Genomic DNA, 23,728 nt, shown 5'->3' with positions numbered 1-23,728 from the left:
CTAGCTCTGTCACGAGCCAGGTCTTCCCAGCCCACCAAACTGATATTGCAAGTTTTAAGAGTGGCTTTCAGATTGTCCTTGAAACGTTTCCTCTGTCCCCCTTGGGATCTAGTGCCTGAGCCCAGTTCCCCATAGAAGATTTGCTTTGGAAGGCGGGAATCTTCCAGCCTAATGACATGTCCTGTCCACCGCAGTTGATTTTCAATCACCATGGCTTCAATGCTTGTGCAGTTTGTTTCCTCCAGAATGCTGTTATTCGTCTGTCGGTCCTGCCAACTCACGCCCAGAAAGTGGTGGAGACACCGCTGATGGTACTTTTCCAGGCTTTTAAGGTGACGTCTGTAAGTGGTCCAGGATTCTGAACTGTATAGGAGGGAAGGTAGCACGACAGCCTTGTAGACAATGATTTTGGTATCAGTCCTTATCCTCTCTCTTCAAACACTCTCTCACGCAGCCTGCCAAAGGTGTAGCTTGCAGCCTTCAGACGATGTAGAATCTCGGCATCAATGTCAGCTTTAGTATAAAAAGCACTGCCTAGGTAGGGGAAGCTCTCGACATTCTTGAGCGCAGACCCACTACTCCTAAGAGAAGGAGACATAAGGTGCTGACCAGGAGATGGTTGGTAGAGGACTTCCATTTTCTTGATGTTTACGGAGAGTCCGAGCCTCTGGTATGCATACGCAAAGGTGTCTAAAATGGCCTGGAGTTGACTTTCTGAGTTGGCGCAAACACAGTTATCATCAGCATACTGAAACTCGATCAGAGAAGTGGTAGCGGTCTTAGTTCTTGCCTTCAACCTTCGGAGATTGAACAGCCCTCCATCCATTCTACAGACAGCCTCTATACCGTCAGGTAGTCTGTCTTGTATCAGATGGAAAATGGCAGATATGAAGATGGAAAAGAGGGTAGGTGCAATCACGCAACCTTGCTTTATGCCAGTCTGCACCTCGAAGGCCTCATTGTTACCTGGGCTGCCAAGGACTCTGGCAGACATGCCATCATGAAGGAGCCTCAGAACAGAGATAAACTTTTCAGGGCATCTGTATTTAGCCAGGATTCACCACAGAGCTTCTTGATTGACTGAGTCAAATGCCTTTGTTAGGTCTATAAAGGCCATGTAAAGTGGCTGGTGCTGCTCTCGACACTTCTCTTGTAACTGCCGGGCAGTGAAGATCATGTCAATCATTCCTCTGTTAGCTCGGAAGCCACACTGAGACTCTGGTAGAAAGCCCTCAGCATGTGGATATAAATGATTAGCGAGGATTCGAACAATGATCTTGCCAGCAGTAGCAAGAAGGGAGATGCCACGATAGTTTCCACAGTCAGATTTATCCCCTTTCTTTAAGATCCTAACTATGCCTGCGTCCTGTAGGTCCAATGTTACCTCCTCCATCTGCCAGATAAGAAGAATGAGTTGGTGAAGACATCTGGCCAATTCATCACCTCCCTGCTTAAATATCTCTGCTGGTATTCCATCAACACCCGGAGCCTTTCCGTTTTTCATTTGATTGATTGTGGATTTTATTTTGCTAAGACTCGGTTCTGCTCCCAGCTCAGCATTGACTGGTAATTGCGGGATCTCATCAAAAACAGACCCATCTACAGAAGAGTTGCAGTTTAAAAGATCTTGGAAATATTCTTTCCAGCACTGATTGATGCTTTCTGTATCTTTCAGGAGATTACCATCTTTGTCTTTTATGGGTGTCTCACCATGTATGCTGGATCCAAATATAGTTCTGGTGGCACTAAAAAAGCCACGGCTATCTCCTCTGTCTGCAAGATCTTGAAGCTGCTCCGCTTTGGCTGCCCACCACTGGTCTTTTAAACGGCGTATCTGCCCTTGAACTTCGGCTTGTATATTGTGATAGGCAGTCCTTTTAGCTTGGTTAGTTGGGTCACTTTTGTTAGGACAGGGACTGTTTTGGCCTCTAGAGGCCGCTGTTATGTTTATCTTGTCATGTTTGTTTTGGCCACTAGAGGCCGCCACTGTGTTTTGTGTTTGTCTTGATTGCCTGTTTCCTGCCCCGCCCTGTTCCTTAATTGTCTCGTCTCGTCTTCTTCCGCTTTATCCGGGACCAGGTCGCGGAGGCAGCAGTCTAAGCAGGGAAGCCCAAACTTCCCTTTCCCCAGACACCTCGGCCAGCTCCTCGGGAAGAACACTGAGGCGTTCCCAGGCCAGCCGAGAGACATAGTCCCTCCAGCGTGTCCTGGGTCTTCCCCGGGGCCTCCTCCCAGGGGGACATGCCTGGAACACCTCCCCAGGGAGGAGTCCAGGAGGCATCCGAAAAAGATGCCCGAGCCACCTCAGCTGATTCCTCTCGATGTGGAGCAGCAGCGGCTCTACTCCAAGCTCCTCCCGAGTGACTGTGCTTCTCACCCTATCTCTAAGGGAGCGCCCAGCCACCCTGCGAAGGAAACTCATTTCAGCCGCTTGTATCCGCGATCTTGTCCTTTCGGTCATTACCCAAAGCTCATGATCATAGGTGAGAGTCGGAACATAGATCGACCGGTAAATTGAGAGCTTCGCCTTTTGGCTCAGCTCCTTCTTCACCACGATGGACCGGTAAAGTGACCGCATCACTGCGGAGGCTGCACCGATCCGCCTGTCGATCTCACGCTCCATCCTTCCCTCACTCGTGAACAAGATCCTGAGATACTTAAACTCCTCCACTTGAGGCAGAACTTCTCCACCAACCTGGAGAGGGCAAGCCACCCTTTTCCGGTCGAGAACCATGGCCTCGGACTTGGAGGTGCTGATTCTCATCCCAGCCGCTTCACACTCGACAGCAAACCGCCCCAGTGCATGCTGAAGGTCCTGGTTTGAAGAAGCCAACAGGACAACATGATCCGCAAAAAGCAGAGATGAAATCCTGTGGTTCCCAAACAGGATTCCTTCTGGTCCCTGGCTGCACCTAGAAATTCTGTCCATAAAAATTATGAACAGAACCGGTGACAAAGGGCAGCCCTGCCGGAGTCCAACATGCACTGGGAACAGGTCTGACTTACTGCTGGCAATGCAAACCAGACTCCTGCTCCGTTCGTACAGGGACCGGACAGCCCTTAGCAAAGAGCCCCAAACCCCATACTCCCGAAGCACCCCTCACAGAATACTACGGGGGACACGGTCGAATGCCTTCTCCAGATCCACAAAGCACATGTGGACTGGTTGGGCAAACTCCCATGAACCCTCGAACACCCTATGAAGGGTATAGAGCTGGTCCAGTGTTCCGCGACCAGGACGAAAACCGCATTGTTCCTCCTAGATCCGAGGTTCGACTATTGGTCGAATTCTCCTCTCCAGTACCCTGGAGTAAACCTTCCCTGGGAGGCTGAGAAGTGTGATTCCCCTATAATTGGAGCACACTCTCCGGTCCCCTTTCTTAAAAAGAGGGACCACCACCCCAGTCTGCCACTCCAGAGGCACTGTCCCTGACCGCCACGCGATGTTGCAGAGGCGTGTCAACCAAGACAGCCCCACAACATCCAGAGACTTGAGATACTCAGGGCGGATCTCATCCACCCCCGGTGCCTTGCCACCGAGGAGCTTGCAAACCACCTCAGTGACTTCGGCTTGGGTAATGGACGAGTCCACCTCTGAGTCATCAGCCTCAGTCTCCTCAGTGGAAGACATGATGGTAGGATTGAGGAGATCCTCAAAGTATTCCTTCCACCGCCCGACAATGTCCCCAGTCGAGGTCAACAGCTCCCCACCCGCACTGTAAACAGTGTTGGCAGAGTACTGCTTCCCCCTCCTGAGGCGCCGGACGGTTTGCCAGAATTTCTTCGAGGCCGACCGATAGTCCTTCTCCATGGCCTCCCCGAACTCCTCCCAGTTCCGAGTTTTTGCCTCCGCAACTGCCCGAGCTGCAGCACGCCTGGCCTGCCGATACCCGTCAGCTGCCTCGGGAGTCCTGGAGGTTAACATGGCCCGATAGGACTCCTTCTTCAGCTTGACGGCATCCCTTACTTCTGGTGTCCACCACCGGGTTCGGGGATTGCCGCCACGACAGGCACCGGAGACCTTGCGGCCACAGCTCCGAACAGCTGCGTCCACAATGGAGGTGGAGAACATGGTCCACTCAGACTCAATGTCCCCCACCTCCCTCGGAAGCTGGGAAAAGCTCTCCCTGAGGTGGGAGTTAAAGACCTCCCCAACAGAGTGCTCGGCCAGACATTCCCAGCAGACCCTCACCATACGTTTGGGCCTGCCAGGTCTGTCCAGCTTCCTCCTCCGCCAGCGGATCCAACTCACCACCAGGTGGTGATCAGTTGACAGCTCAGCCCCTGTCTTCACCCGAGTGTCCAAGACATAGGGCCGGAGATCAGATGAAACGACTACAAAGTCTATCATCGACCTCTGACCTAAGGTGTCCTGGTGCCACGTGCACTTATGGACACCCCTATGCTTGAACATGGTGTTCGTTATGGACAAACCGTGACTAGCACAGAAGTCCAATAACAAAATACCACTCGGGTTCAGATCGGGGAGGCCGTTCCTCCCAACCACGCCCCTCCAGGTGTCACTGTCATCGCCCACGTGAGCATTGAAGTCCCCCAGTAGCACAATGGAGTCCCCAGTCTGAGCACTCCTCAGTACCTCTCCCAGGGACTCCAAGAAGGCCGGATACTCTATACTGCTATTTGGGCCGTAGGCACAAACAACAGCAAGAGCCCTCTCCCCAGTCCGAAGGCGCAGAGAGGCGACCCTCTTGTTCACTGGGGTAAACTCCAACACATGACGGCTGAGCTGGGGAGCTTTAAGCAAGCCCACACCAGCCCGCCGCCGCTCACCACGGGCGACTCCAGAGAAGTGGAGAGTCCAGCCCCTCTCGAGGAGCTGGGTTCCAGAGCCCAAGCTGTGCGTGGAGGTGAGCCCGACTATCTCTAGCTGGTACCTCTCAACCTCCCGCACAAGCTCAGGCTCTTTCCCCCCCAGCGAAGTGACATTCCATGTCCCAACAGCCAGCCGCTGTGTCCGGGGATCAGGTCGTCGAGGCCCCTGCCTTCAACTGCCACCCAATCCACATTGCACCAGTCCCCTACTGCTACCGCTGTGGGTGGTGAACCCACAGGAGGTCGGGCCCACGTCACCTCTTCGGGCTGAGCCCGGCCGGGCCCCATGGGCAAAGGCTCGGCCACCAAGCGCTCGCATACGAGCCCCAACCCCGGGCCTGGCTCCAGGGTGGGGCCCCGGCTGCGTCATCCTGGGCAACGTCACGGTCCTCAGATTTTTCTCCATAGGGGTTTTGGTGAACTGCTCTTAGTCTGGCCTGTCACCTAGGACCTGTCTGCCTTGGGAAACCCTGACAGGGGCATAATGCCCCCGACAACATAGCTCCTAGGATCATTCAAGCACACAAACCCCTCCACCACAATAAGGTGGCAGTTCTAGGAGGGGTGTTCCAGTTTATTTACACTATATACAATCCAATGGAAAAAAACAAAAAGAAAATCCAAAAGCTCAGAAGATAAACCAAACGCTTCTGAGCGTTCCTTAATTGTTTTGTGTATAAACACCCCTCTGTTTGTTCCCTTGTGACGGAGTCTTTATGCTATGCTGTCTTGTGCTAGTTTCCTCTGTCTCACGTATCTTGCTTGTGTTTTTGATATTTTTTGCTTTCTTTGGACTTTGTACCTTTTTGATCTTCTGAGCGTTCAGCATTTTGCCTTTCCTTTTGTTTTTGGACATTTAACCTTTGGATATTTTTATTTTGGTTTATCTTCTGAGCTTTTGGATTTTCTTTTTGTTTTTTCCATTGGATTGTATATAGTGTAAATAAACTGTTTTTTGATACTCTACTTTCGCCTCACACCTCTGCCCTTCAGTCATCCCCCTGGTAGCCTAGTGGGGGTTTGCTGGATTATCACACCAGTGACCTGGGTTTGAATCTCAGCAAAACCCTAACAACTTTGCCAGGTACAGAAAGCCTTCCTCTTTCCAGACATAAGTTTTCCAATCGTATGATCGTTTTCATCAAACCAGTCCTGGTGTTTCCTCGTGCTGTAACCGATTGAGCCTTCACTACTTAACAGAATGGCTGCTTTCAGATCCTCTCAGTACTTCTCAACATTACTGCCATGGATGGACGAGACAGCCTGGTGGAGAGCAAGCTGCAGTTGTTCACGCATCTCAGGATCTTTCAGTCTCTCAGCCTCCTTCTCAGGTGTTTTGCTATATGTCACCTCTTATGATGAAGCTTTAAAGCAATGATGGAGCGGACAAGCTGGTGGTCAATCCAGCAGTCGTCTGCACTAGTGATTGCTTTAGTTATTTGGACATCTTTCAAGTTGCGAGCTCAAACAACGACATAATCAATCAAGTGCCAGTGCTTCGATCTTGGGTGTTGCCAAGTGGTTTTGAGTTTGTTCCTCTGGCGGAAAATGGTGTTGGTGATGGTAAGCTGATGTTCTGCACACAAGGTGAGCAAAAGAACTCCATTAGAGTTGCTTTTCCCCCACCCCTTCCTTACCAATTATTCCTTTCCAAAGTTCATGTTCTCTTCCAATCCTTGCATTGAAGTTGCCAAGAATGATAATCTTATCATCTTTATGAACGCTTGTCAAGATGGTATCAAGTGTTGAGTAGAAGGCTTCCTTCATTTCCTCTTCAGTGTCAAGGGTTGGTGCATATGCACATATTACAGTGGCATACTGATTTCTGTCAAGAGAGATGCACATCATAATACACTCATTTACACCATGAGGAAGAGCAGTAAGATGTTTGGTCAATTTGCTTCTAATTGCAAAACCAACACCATGTGTTCGTGGCTGGCCTTCCGGTCTGCCTTGCCAGTAGAAGGTGTATCCACCCCCAAGTTCTTTCAACTGCCTGGCTCCAGCTCTTCGGGTTTCTTGAAAAGCAACAATGTCGACCTGAAAATGCTTCAATTCGCGGGTCACTAAGGTGGCTCTTCTTTCAGGATGATCAGTGTGTTCAGGGTTGTCCAGAAGCGTACGTACATTCCAAGTTGCAAAGTGTAGTTTGTAAGTTTTTCAACCGCTAGGGTGGTGATCCTGCTGGATGCAGTATTCCAGCCAGGGGTACATGAAACAGGCTATTTTTGGGGCACCTTTTCTAGCCCTCTCCCCGTTACGGAGTGAGCAGAGTGGATCCTAAAAAGGGCTGCTCAGTCACAGAGAACGCTGCTGAGACACTGTTCTGTTCCTATCCAAGAGTGGGACGACTGAATCAGAACTCTGCCGCCTATCATGCCAGTTTGAAACTAGGGACTTCCAGATCTCACTAATCCTGTTCCCGTCACCGATCGCCGAAGGACTAGTTTGGGTTAACAAGAGATTCTTTGATGGATGCCTTGTGCGTGAAATCTTTTAATGTGGGAGTACTTGTGCACAGCAGTAAACACATGGTGCTTGTGCAGGGAATGGTCTGAATCCAGTGGCAGGGAAAGAACCCCGATGACCAGGGATCCAATCACTGCAGCAGTCACCACCAATATGGTGGGATTTTTATCGGGGTTGTCTCCCCTAGATCCGCCACATTCTGCGAGACCAGAGGCGGCGCATGGAGCCACTGCGGACGGTCTTTGGCATGTGAGAAGCTGGATGGTGTTGGCCACTTGCTGATGATGAGCTGGCCATATTTTATGCATCACATGCCGCTGGATCTGGGGAGACCAGTCTGGGATGCCAAGTTGTCAAATGGCTGGCCAGAAAGGTACTACTCCTCCAGTAAGTAAGTAAGGTCAACCATAGGAGCAGAATTAAATTCAAATAACTGTTTCTCAGGATCTGTACTCTGTGATGACTGGGTGACTGAACAAACATGGTAACTATTAATTGACCAGTTAATCTGTTTATCAGTGTCACGTCCACTCAGAGTGTCTGTGAATGAACTGTTACTATTGAAAAACTAACATATTAGAACCAGCATGTTAATATAAACTTGTTATAGAAAATTAATCAACACTTTCTGACCAATCAGAGTCAAGAACTCAGCAGCTCTGTGGTGTGATTTTGTGTGAATCCTGTATGCAGGTCTGACTCTGTTACTGCCCTACATACTGACCACAAGAAAGAAGTGGAGAGACTGTAAACTGCGTATCTTCATCGCAGGACAACCGGAGCGTATGGAGCAGGACAAGGAAGAGTATGAACACACACACACACACACAAAGAGATACTCTGTGTTTACTGTGTTAGTTAAGTGTTTATTGAAGATGAATGAATGGAAATTATTCATGTTGTACCTTGTATAACATCATTTGTGTGTGTGTGTGTGTGTGTGTGTGTGTGTGTGTGTGTTTCAGAATGCAGAATCTGCTGAAAAAATTCAGGATCAAATGCATGGACATCACCATCATCACAGACCTCCACATCAAACCCACTTCAGAAAAGTACATCACCTAAAACTTACTGTGTGTGTGTGTGTGCGCGCGCACACACGTTGTTTTGCTTTACTGAGACCTTTCTAGAATAACATAAGTCATGATGTTCTGGTGTTTATGTGAATAAACAGCTTGTGTGTGTGTGTGTGTGTGTGTGTGTGTGTGTGTGTGTGTGTGTGTGTGTTTAGCTGGAAGATGTTTGAGGACATGATTGCACCATTCCGGCTGTATGAGCGCTCTAAGGATTCAACTCAGGTTGAAGCTCTGAGGAAGGAGAATCCCTGGAAGATCACTGATGCTGAGCTGGACCGCTTTGAGGAGAAGGTGTCTCTCTCTCACTCACTCACTCACTCACACACACACACACACACAGTGTCATGGCCCAAAGGTCACAGGTAGAGCCCTGCACTCCCGCGGGAGTCCCGCGGGACTCGTGGGACCCGCCGCAAAGCAGTGCGGCGCGGGACAAATTTTGAAAGCTCATTGCGGGTGCGGGCGGGACCGGAAGTGCACATATGCGCGCGCGGGCGGGAGCGGGAGTGCACATATGCGGTGGGAGCGGTGATAAGCTGCAGTCCCGCTAACTAAAAACGTGTTTGAAATAAAATTTATAAATTATTAATTTATGTCTATCATATATAATTTGTGCTGGATATTTTATTTGGCATTAATAAAAACATTTTAAGATGCCTAAATTTGCAGAGAGAGTCAGATTGCTAGATTGAGTGAGGAATGGCATCTTAAATTTCCCATTGATCACCCTAACGGGAAATCCTTTGATCACTCTAATGACTCGCCGTTCACACCCAGCCTCCAGTGACCCACACTAACATGATGCCTCAATGACACCTTAGATGAGCTGGTCATCAGAATTCTGATTCTGATTCTGATCCAGGAGAGGATAAATATCTCTCGTTCGTTTCTCGATTCTTTTCCTCTTCCGTGTTTGAGATCTCCGATCATGGCAGAAGAGCAGAGCTCCTTTACTGAATCTCACAGTGCTTCAAAAGTAAGTGCTGCTTTAAAAAGAGGTACATTTACCGTTAAAAAGTCAAGAGTCCTGAAATCGGACATTTGGATGTCCAAACTGATGAAAGCGCGGAGCCACCTCCACCTAAAAAGGTCACTTTTCGTGAGTTTGAGGAATGGGAGGATGTTGGTGCTACGGGTGCTGAATCGAAGTCTGTAAACTCCGAGATTGATGATTATCTGAAAGTGAAACTCATTGGATCCGAATCACACCAATCTAAAGATATCCTGCTGTGGTGGAAAAATCACTGCTATGACTTTCCCACACTTGCCAAACTGGCACGGCATGTACTGGCCATTCCAGGTTCCAGCGCACCATCTGAGCGCGCGTTCAGCATGTGGTCGCATACTGGAGGAAAGGCGCAGTATGTTGAAGCCCTCAACAGTGAACAATTTGCTGTTTCTCCATAGCTGTTCAAAGAACCCGATAGCCTAAGCAGTAGGCTTAGTTGTTTCGTTTACCTGCGTTTGATTTTCTCATTTTTCTTATTCATATTCAAACAAGGTCAGCTATGTTATATTGAGTTTAACACTTGCACGGAGGCTCAAGCCCAAATAGTTTTAGAAATGTGCAACCATAGCCCTATAATGTCTACAGTAGCCTATACTGTCGTTTTTTTTTTTTTTTTTGTAGGCTAGGACTGTGTTTTGTTATAACATTTATATATGCTATGCTTATAGGGTATTCTATAGGATATTCTAGTTAGAAATGCTTAACAAATGTAAACTGGGTTAACCTAATGTTTTGTATGGCTGAACAATAAATATACCAAATTTCCACTTGGAATTACGTGCTCGCCTGTCTTTTTATTATTATTATTATTATTATTATTATTATTATTATTGCTGTAAAAAATGTCGCGTTATTATCGCGTTAACTTGACTCAATTTTAACGGCGATAATTTTTTTTTATCACGAGATTAATGCTCTGTGACATGATGTAGGTTTTTCATAAGCTTTTGAAACTAGTAGAGATGGGATTTATGGCTTTTTGATGGGATCCGCATCTTTGTGATCCGTTTTTTGAAAAGAGCCATTCAAAAGACTGGCTCATTTGGCTCTTTTTAAATATTTATTCAGTTTTAAGAAGACAGCGTCTGTAAACTCAATGCTATCCCAGAAATCCTTCCTGTAATATGCAAATTTGGCCGCCTCTGATTGGACAGTGCGACGCATCAACAGGCAGAAAAAGTGTAAAAGTACAAAATGTGTTAAGTGAGATGAAACAGTAAAGATCAGATTCAATGCAATATTTATCAACGAACAACTTAAAGTTAATATAATAGTGTACTTTATATTATAATCAAGCATGTCAAGCCTACCGTCACTGTGTAACCTGTCTCTCTGATTAGAGTTGTAGACTAACTCAAGCAGTAAATCACTTCAAGAAGAGTGAAGTTCACTCCTCTTGCTAGCTCTGCTTTGCAATAAAACAAACAAACAAACAAACAAACAAACACCATTGGTACGAAGCAAGCCCATTCACTTTTTTATGCTGATCAGAGAATTACAATGGTTTCTCATGTGATAAAAATGTGCAATTCGTGATTAAATATTTTAATCGCTTGACAGCACTTATTATTATTATTATTATTATTATTATTATTATTATTATGAGACACTACATGCTGAATTCAGAAACAAGGTAAATAATAACGAACGTGAGCTGCAGATATTTATGCTCAAATCCACTCAAAGTGGGGGGCGGGGCACCATCACGCTGTGTCAAGACAAGAACTTTCCTGAGAAATAACGCAAATGTCTGCATCATGCGGGATTTGCGGGTGGGAGCGGGACAAAATATGGCAGGCGGGAGTGGGACTGAAAATCATAATTTTTTTGTGGGCAGGAGCGGGACTGAAAATCATAATTCTTTGCGGGCGCGGGCGGGAGTGGAACTGCACAATGCGGGCGTGGGTGGGAGCGGGACTGAAAAATACGACCCGCGCAGACCTCTAGTCACAGGTACAGGCTAGGACCCAATAAGCCACTAAGGTAATCACAGAGAAGAGGACTAAGATGTACCTTGGTGAGTCTTGATAGTGAAGACTATGAGGGAAGGCTGTAATGGGTGTATTCTACCCAAGGAACAGCCTGGCTCCAAAAGGAAGCATTACCAGAAGTCAGGCACCATAAGGTGACCTCTAATTTCTGATTTGTGCACTCAGTCTGCCCATTGGTCTGTGGGTAACCAGAGGAAAGGCTGGGAGTGGCCCCAATAAGTCTGCAGAACTCCTTCCAGAAGTGTGCTGAGATCTGAGGGCCTCTGTCAAACACAGTGTCCACAGGCAAACTGTGAACCCTGAACACATGCTTGATTATCACTTCTGCTGTCTCCTTAGCTGAAGGCAGCTTAGGGAGGAGCACAAAGTGGCCTGTTTTGGAGAAATGATCAACAATAGTCAGGATGCAGGTGTTACCCTTGGAGATGGGAAGACCGGTGACAAAATCCACAGTGATGTGGAACCAGGGACAGCGAGCCACTGGTAAGAGTCTTAGAAGTCCAGTCACAGGTTGGTTGCTAGTCTTGTTTCTCAAACAGATGTCACAGGCTGCCACAAAGGTCCTGACATCCCATCGCATAGTAGGCCACCAGAAATGTCTGAGGATGGAGAAAGTCCGAACAACCCCTGGGTGACAGGCTAGAAGGGAGCTGTGTCCCCATTGAAGCATGTGAGAATGCACACAAAGAGGCACACATAGACTGTGCCTTGCTGGGAGGCTGGAGAAAATTGCCTGGAGAGAGCAACAGGCTTGGCATTCTTGTTAAAGTGAGAGAAGAACAATGACCATCTGGCTTGATGTATGTTAAGCTGTTTAGCAGACTTAACATATTCAAGGTTCTTATGATCCATCAAGTTTATTTATATAGCGCTTTTAACAATAAACATTGTCGCAAAGCAGCTTTACAGAATTTGAACAACTTAAAATATGAGCTAATTTTATCCCTAAACTATCCCCAATGAGCACGCCTGTGGTGACGGTGACAAGGAAAAACTCCCCCAGACAACATGAGGTGGAAACCTCGAGAAGAACCAGACCCAAAAGGGAACCCATCTCCATCTGGGCAACAACAGACACCATGATTATAACATTAACAGTCCTAACATAAAGTCAGCTTCATTGACGCTATAAACCCCCCACCAACAGAAACCAAAGCGCAAAACCATTCACGACAACCGTAGTCCCAAAGTCAGCAAGTCAACTGCAGTCCTAAAGTCAGCAAGTCAATCTGTCCATATGATAAATGGAGTCTCAGTGCCCTCCAGCCATTGCCTCCACTCCTCCAGAGCCAGCTTAATTGAGATTTCTCAATCTCCTACACCAAAGTTGTGCTTAGCAGGAGTCAAGCAATGAGAAAAGAACATGCAGAGGTGCACCTTTTGGTCTTTAGCTGATCTCTGAGACAAGACAGCCCCAATGCCAGTGTCTGAGGCATCCACTTTGAGGACAATTTGAGTGGCTGGGTCAGGAATGATGAGAACGGGTCCCATGGAAAACCTACATTTTAGTGAAGTAAAGGAACTCTCAACATTGTTAGTCCAAGAGAAGAGACATTTGGAGGAAGTGAGCTCAGTCAGAGAAGTGGCAATGGAACTGTAGTTCCTGATAAACCTCTGACAGAAGTTAGCAAACCCCAAGAAGCACTGTAAGTCCTTATGAAAAGAGTGAATGGGCCACTTAGAGACTGCCTTGAACTTGTCTCAATCCATTTGGACCACCCCTGGGGATATCGCAAAGCTCAGAAAAGAAACAGTGTGCTTACAGAACTAACACTTCTCTGTGTTACCAAAACCCTTATGGATAATAGATCAAGGACCATGACGTTGCCCAGTATGGTGCAGCCGGGGCCCCACCTTGGAGCCAGGCCTGGGGTTGGGGCTCATATGCGAGCACTTGGTGGCTGGGCCTTTGCCCACGGGGCCCGGCCAGGCTCAGCCCGAAGTGGTGACATGGGCCCGACCTCCTGTGGGTTCACCACCCACAGAGGTAGTCGTAGGGGGCCGGTGCAGTGTGGATTGGGTGGCAGTTGAAGGCAGGGGCCTCGACGACCTGATCCCCGAACACAGCGGCTAGCTGTTGGGACATGGAATGTCACTTCACTGGGGGGGAAGAGCCTGAGCTTGTGTGGGAGGTTGAGAGGTACCAGCTAGAGATAGTCGGGCTCACCTCCACACACAGCTTGGGCTCCGGAACCCAGCTCCTCGAGAGGGGCTGGACTCTCCACTTCTCTGGAGTTGCCCATGGTGAGCGGCAGCGGGCTGGTGTGGGCTTGCTTATAGCTCCCCAGCTCAGCCGCCATGTGTTCTTGTTTACCCCAGTGAACGAGAGGGTCGCCTCTCTGTGCCTTCGGATCGGGGAGAGGGCTCTTGCTGTTGTTTGTGCCTATGGGCCGAATAGCAGTATAGAGTATCCGGCCTTCTTGGAGTCCCTGGGAGAGGTACTGAGAGGTGCTCAGACTGGGGACTCCATTGTTCTACTGGGGGACTTCAACGCTCATGTGGGCGATGACAGTGACACCTGGAGGGGCGTGGTTGGGAGGAATGGCCTCCCCGATCTGAACCCGAGTGGTGTTTTGTTATTGGACTTCTGTGCTCATCACGGTTTGTCCATAACGAACACCATGTTCGAGCATAGGGGTGTCCATAAGTGCACGTGGCACCAGGACACCTTAGGTAGGAGGTCGATGATCGACTTTGTAGTCGTTTCATCTGATCTCCGGCCCTATGTCTTGGACACTCGGGTGAAGAGAGGGGCTGAGCTGTCAACTGATCACCACCTGGTGGTGAGTTGGATCTGCTGACAGAGGAGGAAGCTGGACAGACCTGGCAGGCCCAAAAATATGGTGAGGGTCTGCTGGGAACGTCTGGCCGAGCACTCTGTCGGGGAGGTCTTTAACTCCCACCTCCAGGAGAGCTTCTCCCAGCTTCCGAGGGAGGTGGGGGACATTGAGTCTGAGTGGACCATGTTCTCTACCTCCATTGTAGATGCGGCTGTTTGGAGCTGTGGCCACAAGGTCTCCAGTGCTTGTCGTGGCGGCAATCCCTGAACCCGGTGGTGGACACCTGAAGTAAGGGATGCCGTCAAGCTGAAGAAGGAGTCCTATTGGGCCATGTTGGCCTCTGGGACTCCTGAGGCAGCTGATGGGTATCGGCAGGCCAGGCATGCCGCAGCTCGGGCAGTTGCAGAGGCAAAAACTTGGAACTGGGAGGAGTTCGGTGAGGCCATGGAGGAGGACTATCGGTCGGCCTCAAAGAAATTCTGGCAAACCGTCTGGCACCTAAGGAGGGGGAAGCAGTACTCTGCCAACACTGTTTACAGTGTGGGTGGAGAGCTGTTGACCTTGACTGGGGACATTGTCAGGCGGTGGAAGGAATACTTTGAGGATCTCCTCAATCCCACCATCACGTCTTCCATTGAGGAAGTGGAGACTGATGACTCAGAAGTGGACTCGTCCATTACCCAAGCCAAAGTCACTGAGGTGGTTTGCAAGCTCCTCGGTGGCAAGGCACTGGGGGTGGATGAGATCCGCCCTGAGTATCTCAAGTCTCTGGATGTTGTGGGGCTGTCTTGGCTGACACGCCTCTGCAACATTGCATGGCGGTCAGGGACAGTGCCTCTGGAGTGGCAGACTGGGGTGGTGGTCCCTCTTTTTAAGAAAGGGGACTGGAGAATGTGCTCCAATTATAGGGGAATTGCACTTCTCAGCCTCCCAGGGAAGGTTTACTCCAGGGTACTGGAGAGGAGAATTCGGCCAATAGTCAAACTTCAGATCCAGGAGGAACAATGCGGTTTTCGTCCTGGTCGCGGAACACTGGACCAGCTCTATACCCTTCATAGGGTGCTCGAGGGTTTATGGGAGTTTGCCCAACCAGTCCACATGTGATTTGTGGATCTGGAGAAGGCATTCGACCGTGTCCCCCGTGGTATTCTGTGGGGGGTGCTTCGGGAGTATGGGGTTCGGGGTCTTTGCTAAGGGCTGTCCGGTCCCTGTACGAACGGAGCAGGAGTCTGGTTCGCATTGCTGGCAGCAAGTCAGACCTGTTCTCAGTGCATGTTGGACTCCGGCAGGGCTGCCCTTTGTCACCGGTTCTGTTCATAATTTTTATGGACAGAATTTCTAGGCGCAGCCAGGGGCCAGAAGGAATCCTATTTGGGAACCACAGGATTTCATCTCTGCTTTTTGCGGATGATGTCCTGTTTGGCTTCTTCAAACCAGGACCTTCAGCATGCACTGGGGCGGTTTGCAGTCGAGTGTGAAGCAGCTGGGATGAGAATCAGCACCTCCAAGTCCGAGGCCATGGTTCTCAACCAGAAAAGGGTGGCTTGCCCTCTCCAGGTTGGTGGAGAAGTCCTGCCTCAAGTGGAGGAGTTTAAGTATCTCGGGATCTTGTTCATGAGTGAGGGAAGGATGGAGCGTGAGATTGACAGGTGGATCAGTGCAGCCTCCACAGTGATGCGGTCGCTTTACCGGTCTGTTGTAGTGAAGAAGGAGCTGAGCCAAAAGGCGAAGCTCTCGATTTACCAGTCGATCTACGTTCCGACTCTCACCTATGGTCATGAGCTTTGGGTAATGACCGAAAGAACAAGATTGTGGATACAAGCGGCCGAAATGAGTTTCCTTTGCAGGGTGGCTGGGCGCTCCCTTAGAGATAGGGTGAAAAGCACAGTCACTCAGGAGGAGCTTGGAGTAGACCCGCTGCTCCTCCACATCGAGAGGAATCAGCTGAGGTGGCTCGGGCATCTCTTTCATATGCCTTCTGGACGCCTCCCTGGGGAGGTGTTCCAGGCATGTCCCCCCAGGAGGAGGCCCTAGGGAAGCCCCTGGACATGCTGGAGGGACTATGTCTCTCGGCTGGCCTGGGAATGCCTCGATGTTCTTCCCGAGGAGCTGGCCGAGGTGTCTGGGGAAAGGGAAGTTTGGGCTTCCATGCTCAGACTGCTGCCTCCGTGACCTGGCCCCGGATAAGTGGACAAAGATGAGACGAGAGACAAGACACTTCTCTGTCTTGGCAAAAAGGTTGATTCTCCAGGAGCCATTGCAGGACCTGTCTGATGTGGAATCGGTGAGTCTTGAGCAATATTGACAGGTCGGTCACACCTCCTGCTGTTTTAGTTTTAGTACATGGAAAAAGGAACATAAAAAGGAATGTGAAAAAGAAACAGAACAGAGACAAACGAGCAATGAAAGAAAAAGCTATGCAAGAGAACCTGAAATCAGCAATAACAGACCACTGCAGAAGGGAAAATCATATAATGGATTGGGACAATGCTCAGATCATACAGCAAGAGAACAACAGATACCACCGTTGGATCAAGGAGTCAATAGAAATCAGAAAGCGTAGCCCAAGAACAATAAACAGGGATGAGGGGGCATACATGCTCTCCCACACCTGGAGCGCCATCCTGAGGGGGCAACACTGACAGTGGGAGGTGTGACCGACCTGTCAATATTGACAGGGAGGTCACACCTCCGTAACATCAGCTGATTATAAAGGCATGTCACACACCAACATCCGGGTGACCCTCTGATGAAGACGGAAGTTACACCGTCGAAACATGTCAGGTAAAGGTAAAAAGCTTTTACATGTCTGAAACAAAAGAAAACTAATTATTTTGATTTAAAGAAGAAGACATAATGAACGTAATATATTCAATATTTCATCTCTGAGATGAGCAACCTTCTTTCAACATTCTGTATACCCTCTACCAATATTATAATACTTGGAGATATGAACATTCATGTCAATACCCCCTTCTGCCATTTTGCAGCTGAATTCCTCCAATTATTGGATTGTTTTAACCTCAGACAACTTGTTGATGTCCCCACACACACCAAGGGGTATACTCTTGATCTGGTCATCACTGACTCTGCCCCTCTCAGCAATCTACATGTGTATGATCTCAGTGTGTCCAACCTCAAGGCCGTCTCCATGGAGTTGCCATTATTATCTCCCATTATCAAGCCCAAATGCAAAATTTGCTTTAGAAAATTGAATAATATTAACCCAGAAATTATAACAGTTGATCTCCGGCATGTTCTTCATACAGACTTTTTATCAGCCAATGATGCAGTGGATTTCTACAATAAAACCTTGAGCAGCATTCTGGATCTCCATGCTCCTGTTAAAACCAGAACCATCACCTTCCCCCCGCTCTGCCCCCTGGTTCACCAGTGAGTTACAGAAAATGAAGGCAAATGGGCATGCTCTCAAGCAGTGTTATAAAGCTTCAGGGCTTACAGTTCACAAGCTAGTGTATCAGGAACACCAACAGGTCTACTCAAAGTCTCTTAGAGAGGCACAGTCACAGTTCTACTCAAATGTCATCAAAAATAGTCCTGGAAATTGCAAGCAGCTATTTTCCACTGTCATTCATCTTCTTAAACCATAAACCCCTTCACTTACAGAAACTACAGAAGAGCACTGTAATAACTTTATTGCCTTCTTCAAAACAAAAATTGAATCAATTTGTTCTGTCATTTCTGGTTCTTCCACTTTATTTGTCTCAACTGCCTACTCACAGGTTGAGATCTCCCAGGTAACTGCTTAACTGCTTCCCAGAAATTTTACAGCAAGAGGTCGAAGATATCATCAGGAGAATGAAACCTTCCACCTGTGCCCTTGACCCCTTTCCTACAGCCCTAGTGAAAGCAAATATCTCTGTCATAAGTCCCTTGATTACCACTGTAATAAACCTCTCTCTTCAGGCTGGGTATATTCCATCTGCTTTAAAAACACTGTAATCAGACCACTTCTCAAAAAACCCACTTTTGATCCAGAAGTTTCTGCCAATTACAGGCCCATTTCTAATCTCCTATTCCTCTCCAAAGTGCTGGAAAAAGTAGTTGCTGCCCACCTTCAGGACCATCTTATGTACAACAATCTTTTTGAAAAATTTCAGTCTGGTTTCCGCTCTGCCCATAGCACAAAAACAGCTCTGGTTAGAGTCAAGTCAAGTCAAGTTTATTTGTATAGTGCTTTTAATAATAAACATTGTCACAAAGCAGCTTTACAGAATTTGAATGACTTAAAACATGAGCTAATTTTATCCCTAATCTATCCCCAATGAGCAAGCAAGAGTTACAAGTGACCTACTGGTGGCAGCTGACGCTGGCTCACCTTCCCTCCTCATTCTTCTCTATTTGTCTGCTGCATTTGATACTGCTGACCATGGTATACTCCTCAACTGGTTACAACACACCATTGGACTTACTGGCATGGCCCTTAACTGGTTCAAATCTTATCTCACTGACAGAACAGAGTACATTTCCTTTGGAAATGCAAGATCCCGGACACACACAGTCACCTGCGGGGTCCATCAGGGGTCAGTCCTTGGCCCTATCCTGTTCACTCTATACATGCTCCCCCTTGGTCATGTCATTAGTCACTATGGAATTTCATTTCATTGCTATGCTGATGACACACAACTTTATATAAAAACAGATACACATTCTTCTGCATCATCATCATCATCATCATCATCCTTTGTCTATACTCACTGCCTGTCTGGAGGAGATAAAGGTGTGGATGAATCACAACTTTCTCCAGCTGAACAGCTCCAAAACTGAAGCAATCTTGGCTGCTACCCCACACTAGATCCAGTTGTCCTCCATAACCAGCATTACATTCTCTGATCATGACATTCCCATTTCTTCATTAGTCACCAACCTTGGTATAAAATTTGACCCTCAACTCACCTTTGAAGCCCATATCAAACAACTTTGTACAATCTGTTTTTACCATCTCAGAAATATTGCCAAACTCCATCCTACTCTAACCTTATCAGATGCATAAAAGTTAGTCCACATTTTTGTCTCCTCCAGGCTGGGTTACTGCAATGCACTTCTCATTGAGATCCCTAGCAAGAGTCTTCAAAGACTACAATATATTCAGAAAAGCACTGCAAAGATCCTGATGAGTGCGTGAAATTATGAACACATCACACCCATTCTCCATTCATTTCACTGGCTCCCTGTCTTTGCCAGGATTGAATACAAGATCTCCCTTCTTACTCACCAGTGCATCTGGGGAAATGCTCCCATTTACCTGAAAGAATTCACCTCAACATGGGTGGCACGGTGGTGTAAGTGGTTAGCATGGTCACCTCACAGCAAGAAGGTTCTGGATTTGAACCCAGCGGCTGGCGAGGGCCTTTCTGTGTGGAGTTTGCATGTTGTCTGCGTGGGTTTCCTCTGGGTGCTCTGGTTTCCCCCCACAATCCAAAGACATGTGGTTAGGTTAATATGGGACAGCCTTGGACTGAGGTGCCCTTGAGCGAGGCACCTAACTCCCAACTGCTCCCTGGGCGCTGTTAGCATGGCTGCCCACTGCTCTGGGTATGTGTGTGTGCTCATTGCTCACGTGTGTGTTCACTGCTTCAGATGGGTTAAATGCAGAGAAGAAATTTCACAAGTATGTGATGAATAAAGTTGTGCTTTCTTTCTTTTTTTCTTTTTTCGCTCTACCCACTCAACTCGCCTCTGCCGCCCCAGGACTAAACTCAGCACCATAGGTGATTGAGTCTTCTGTTCTGCTGCCCCTCACCTATGGAATGCCCTCCCTGATCATCTGAGGGCACCACAGACTACTGAGAGTTTTTAAAAAAGGACTTAAAACATTTCTTTTCAGCAGAACATATGACTCTTAATTATACTTTTTGTAGCACTTTGAGATTTGCTCTAAATGTAAAGTGCCTTATAAATAAAATGTATTATTATTATTATTATATATGAACAGCCAAATATTTGGGAGAACTGTTAGAAAAATCCATGTTCTTGGCAGGGCTGGTAATGAGAGGGGCCAGGGGGAGTCTGAGCTGATGACAGGCAGGGAGCCAGGCACCGAGTACTCCAGGAGAGGATGGTCCCATCATATAACCACTGGAAGGCTCAATATATATAAGGCACAATAGGCTCATGAGCATCATTCATGGTGAAGGAAGAAATTGATTCGATGTGGTTCCCTGAAACCTTCAGAGTTACCGGGTCAGTGACACGGGAGATGAGGCTGAGTTCAGCCCCATTCAAAGCTCTGGTCACAAGGGTACAATCTAACTCCTGGAAGGAGATGCCCAACTCTTCTACCAAGGAAGTTTTGATAAAGACACTCTTGTCTGCCTCAGAGTCAATGAGGGCTTTGATAGATTGAATCTTATTCTGAAAAACTACTTTGACAGGAAACGCTGAGCTCTCAGCAGGGGAAGAGTGTGTTGAAATGCTTACCCGTATCCCTGCAGCTACTAATGAGCAGACTCTTTTAACGGGCAGCAGGAGCAGAAATGTCCAGACTGTAGTAAAAGCAGGAACTAGTCTCATGATGGTGCCTTCTTTCTTCTGGAGTTACCCAGGTCCTGCCTAATTGTATGGGCTCTAATTCGGCTGAGGTGGCACTATCCGATGGATGAGTGATGGTCCTAGGCTCAAACCAATGACTGCTTCTTTGACTCCACAGCTGTAAGCAAGCGTCCACCCAGCCAGCAAGGTCCACCAGGCCATCCAAACTTTCAGGAAGGTCATGAGGCACAATCTTGTCCAAAATGGCATGATTAAGTCCATCAAAGATGTTGTTGTATAAGGCACTAGTGGCCCAATCCACTGCCGCAGCCAGACTCCGGAACTCAATGGCATAATTGTGAAGTGGCCTACCTCCTTGCTTCAGCCCCATCTAGCCACTTCCCTGCCCTTGGGATATCAGTCAAAAACCTTCTGCATTTCTTATGAAAACTCCTTAAAACTTGGACTGCAGGGAGCCCTGGCATCCCAAACCACTGTCCTCAACTTACGGCTTTTCCCGTTAAAAGTGTGATGACATACGTACACCACGTGAGAGCTCTCAGAAGGGAAGGCAGATGCCTAAAGTTCTATTGCTAAGGAGCACTGAGAGAGGAATGAACAGCAGGTCCTGGGCGCACCATCATACAGTTGAGGATCACGCAGATGGGGATCTCAGGGAGGTAGAAATACAGGGGCCGCCGGTGGGCTGATAGGCGCTGGCGCTGGTCGGCCAACAATAGAAACCTGAAGGCTCTCCATCTGGGAGGAGAGTCTTTGAAGAATCTCAGTGATGGAGGTCATGCCCTGGTGAATTATTACAATCTCTTGCTGATGGGCTCCGAGTATTGAGCACTGTTTAGCTAATGCAGCCTTGAATGTGTCGTAGTCCACTGGGTCGATTATGAGGCAGAACTATTCTGTCACGGCCCAAAGGTCACAGCTACAGACTCAGACACAATAAGCAGCTATGGTTATCACAGAGAAGAGCAGTGAGATGTACTTTGGTGAGTCTTGATAGTGAAGACTCAGCAGGGGAGAGTACAAGCTGGGATAAGTCTCAGCAAACACAGTTAATATATCCAGAGTGAGAATCCAAAAATGGCAAGTAGGCAAAAAACAGAGTCCAGAGTCAAAAAACAGAGAAGTTAAACAGAGAAAGAACACTAGCTTGACTTGATGTAACAGTGAGTATATTTCCATGTTAAGTCATTACCCACGCCGTGTTTATATAAGGTAACTAATGGCGAATGCATAGCAGGTGTGCTAGCGCAGCGTGGTGAGAACAGGGAAACCCAGTGTGGACAACATGGAACACAGATACACAGATTAAGACTTGGAAGTTCTGGGCTGGATCGTCACACACACGCAAGCATGCTCACACACACACACACACACACGCAAGCATGCTCACACACACACACACACGCAAGCATGCTCACACACACACACACACACACACACACACACACACACACACGCAAAGGGGGGGTGATGAAGGGCTGAACAAATGAACATATAATTCAACAGTGGGTGAATGAGTAATGACACGTGAATAAATATGAGTTTATTGGTGGAGTGGATGGATGGATGGATTCATGAATAAATAATGAACAAATGAATGAAAAAGTGGGTGAAATGATTGATGGATGAATAAATGAACAAATTAGTGCAGAAGTGAATAGATAAATACAAGTGTTGGTAGTTGAGAGAAGAATGAATGAGGGATAGATGATAAATAGATGGAAGAATTAATGGATTTATTGATCATTAGATGAATAAGTGAATGAATAAATGACATCAACTGATTAATGGATGGCTGTATAAATAAACACATGAATGAATGAATGAATGAATGAATGAATGAATGAATGAATGTTGTGTTTGTTTCTCTGTACAGACGAGTCTTCAGGTGCGTCTGAATGAGTTATTGCAGGAGAGCTCCAGAGCAGCTAAACTCATCATAGTGTGAGTAACACACACCTGTCTCACACACACACCCCTCTCACACACTCATCTCATACACCCACCTGTCTCACACACACCCGTCTCACAAACACCTGTCACAGACACCCCTCTCACACACATCTGTCTCACTCACACCCCTCTCATACACCTGCCTGTCTCACACACACCCATCTTACACACACCCGTCTCACCCATACCCCTCTCACACACACCCCTCTCACACACACCCATCTCACACACCCCCTCACACAAACCCATCTCACACACACCCATCTCACACACACACCTGTATTATGTTTCATATTATTATTAATATTATTATTTTTATTATTATTATTACACACAGATTATAATAACTTTAGCAGTAACATATAGAATCCAGATGATGATGTAGTGTGTGTGTGTGTGTGTTACAGGAGCATGCCCATTGCACGTAAAGGCTCTGTATCTGATCACCTTTACATGTCGTGGTTGGAGGCTCTAACTAAAAACTTGCCTCCCACTCTGCTGGTGCGTGGAAACCACAAGAGTGTCCTCACCTTCTACTCTTAAAAGCTGTGTTCGAATCCCGCTCTCTCTGCGTCCACTTACACTAGTACCTCTGAAGTATCTTTAGAGTGCATTTTTCCTGTAGTGTCCCTTTAAGGGTACAGATGTGTTAGCCTCTTGATCACTTTCTCTCATGACACTAAATGTAAATGTTTAGATCATAACTTTACTCATTCCACCTGATAGCCAAAGGGAATTCAGCTGAAGTGGGTGCACGATGAGACACAGCCCATGATCAACACACTACTGCCTTCTAGTGGAACTATAGATATATAGCAAGATTTAATGTGTGTGTGTGTGTGTGTACTGGAGGTGATAATATGAAAGCTGAAATAACTGATGACGAAAAGGATGATGGAAGAATGAATGGATGTATAATAGAATGTAAGATTGTATTAACTGCTACATACAGTGGTGCTTGAAAGTTTGTGAACCCTTTAGAATTTTCTATATTTCTGCATAAATATGACCTAAAACATCATCAGATTTTCACACAAGTCCTAAAAGTAGATAAAGAGAACCTAGTTAAACAAACAAGACAAAAATATCATACTAAAACATTTA

At 47.4% G+C, this 23,728-nt stretch overlaps 1 protein-coding gene across 1 annotated transcript in view; it reads left to right on the top strand.

The window, feature by feature from the left end:
- Positions 1–23,167, top strand: part of slc12a1 (solute carrier family 12 member 1) — a 73,128-nt gene extending 49,961 nt beyond the window's left edge. The window contains exons 22-26 of the mRNA XM_060924314.1: positions 7,996–8,107; positions 8,268–8,354; positions 8,534–8,669; positions 22,548–22,615; positions 23,032–23,167. Coding sequence (XP_060780297.1) covers positions 7,996–8,107; positions 8,268–8,354; positions 8,534–8,669; positions 22,548–22,615; positions 23,032–23,167 — 539 coding nt within the window. The remainder of the gene's footprint in view (positions 1–7,995; positions 8,108–8,267; positions 8,355–8,533; positions 8,670–22,547; positions 22,616–23,031) is intronic.
- The last annotated feature ends 561 nt before the right edge of the window (positions 23,168–23,728 follow it).

The sequence above is a fragment of the Neoarius graeffei genome, chromosome 6, assembly GCF_027579695.1.
Source record: "Neoarius graeffei isolate fNeoGra1 chromosome 6, fNeoGra1.pri, whole genome shotgun sequence".
Taxonomy (NCBI): Eukaryota; Metazoa; Chordata; class Actinopteri; order Siluriformes; family Ariidae; genus Neoarius; species Neoarius graeffei.
The sequence above is the reverse complement of the archived record's forward strand: the minus strand, read 5'-3'. Positions and strand labels throughout refer to the sequence as shown.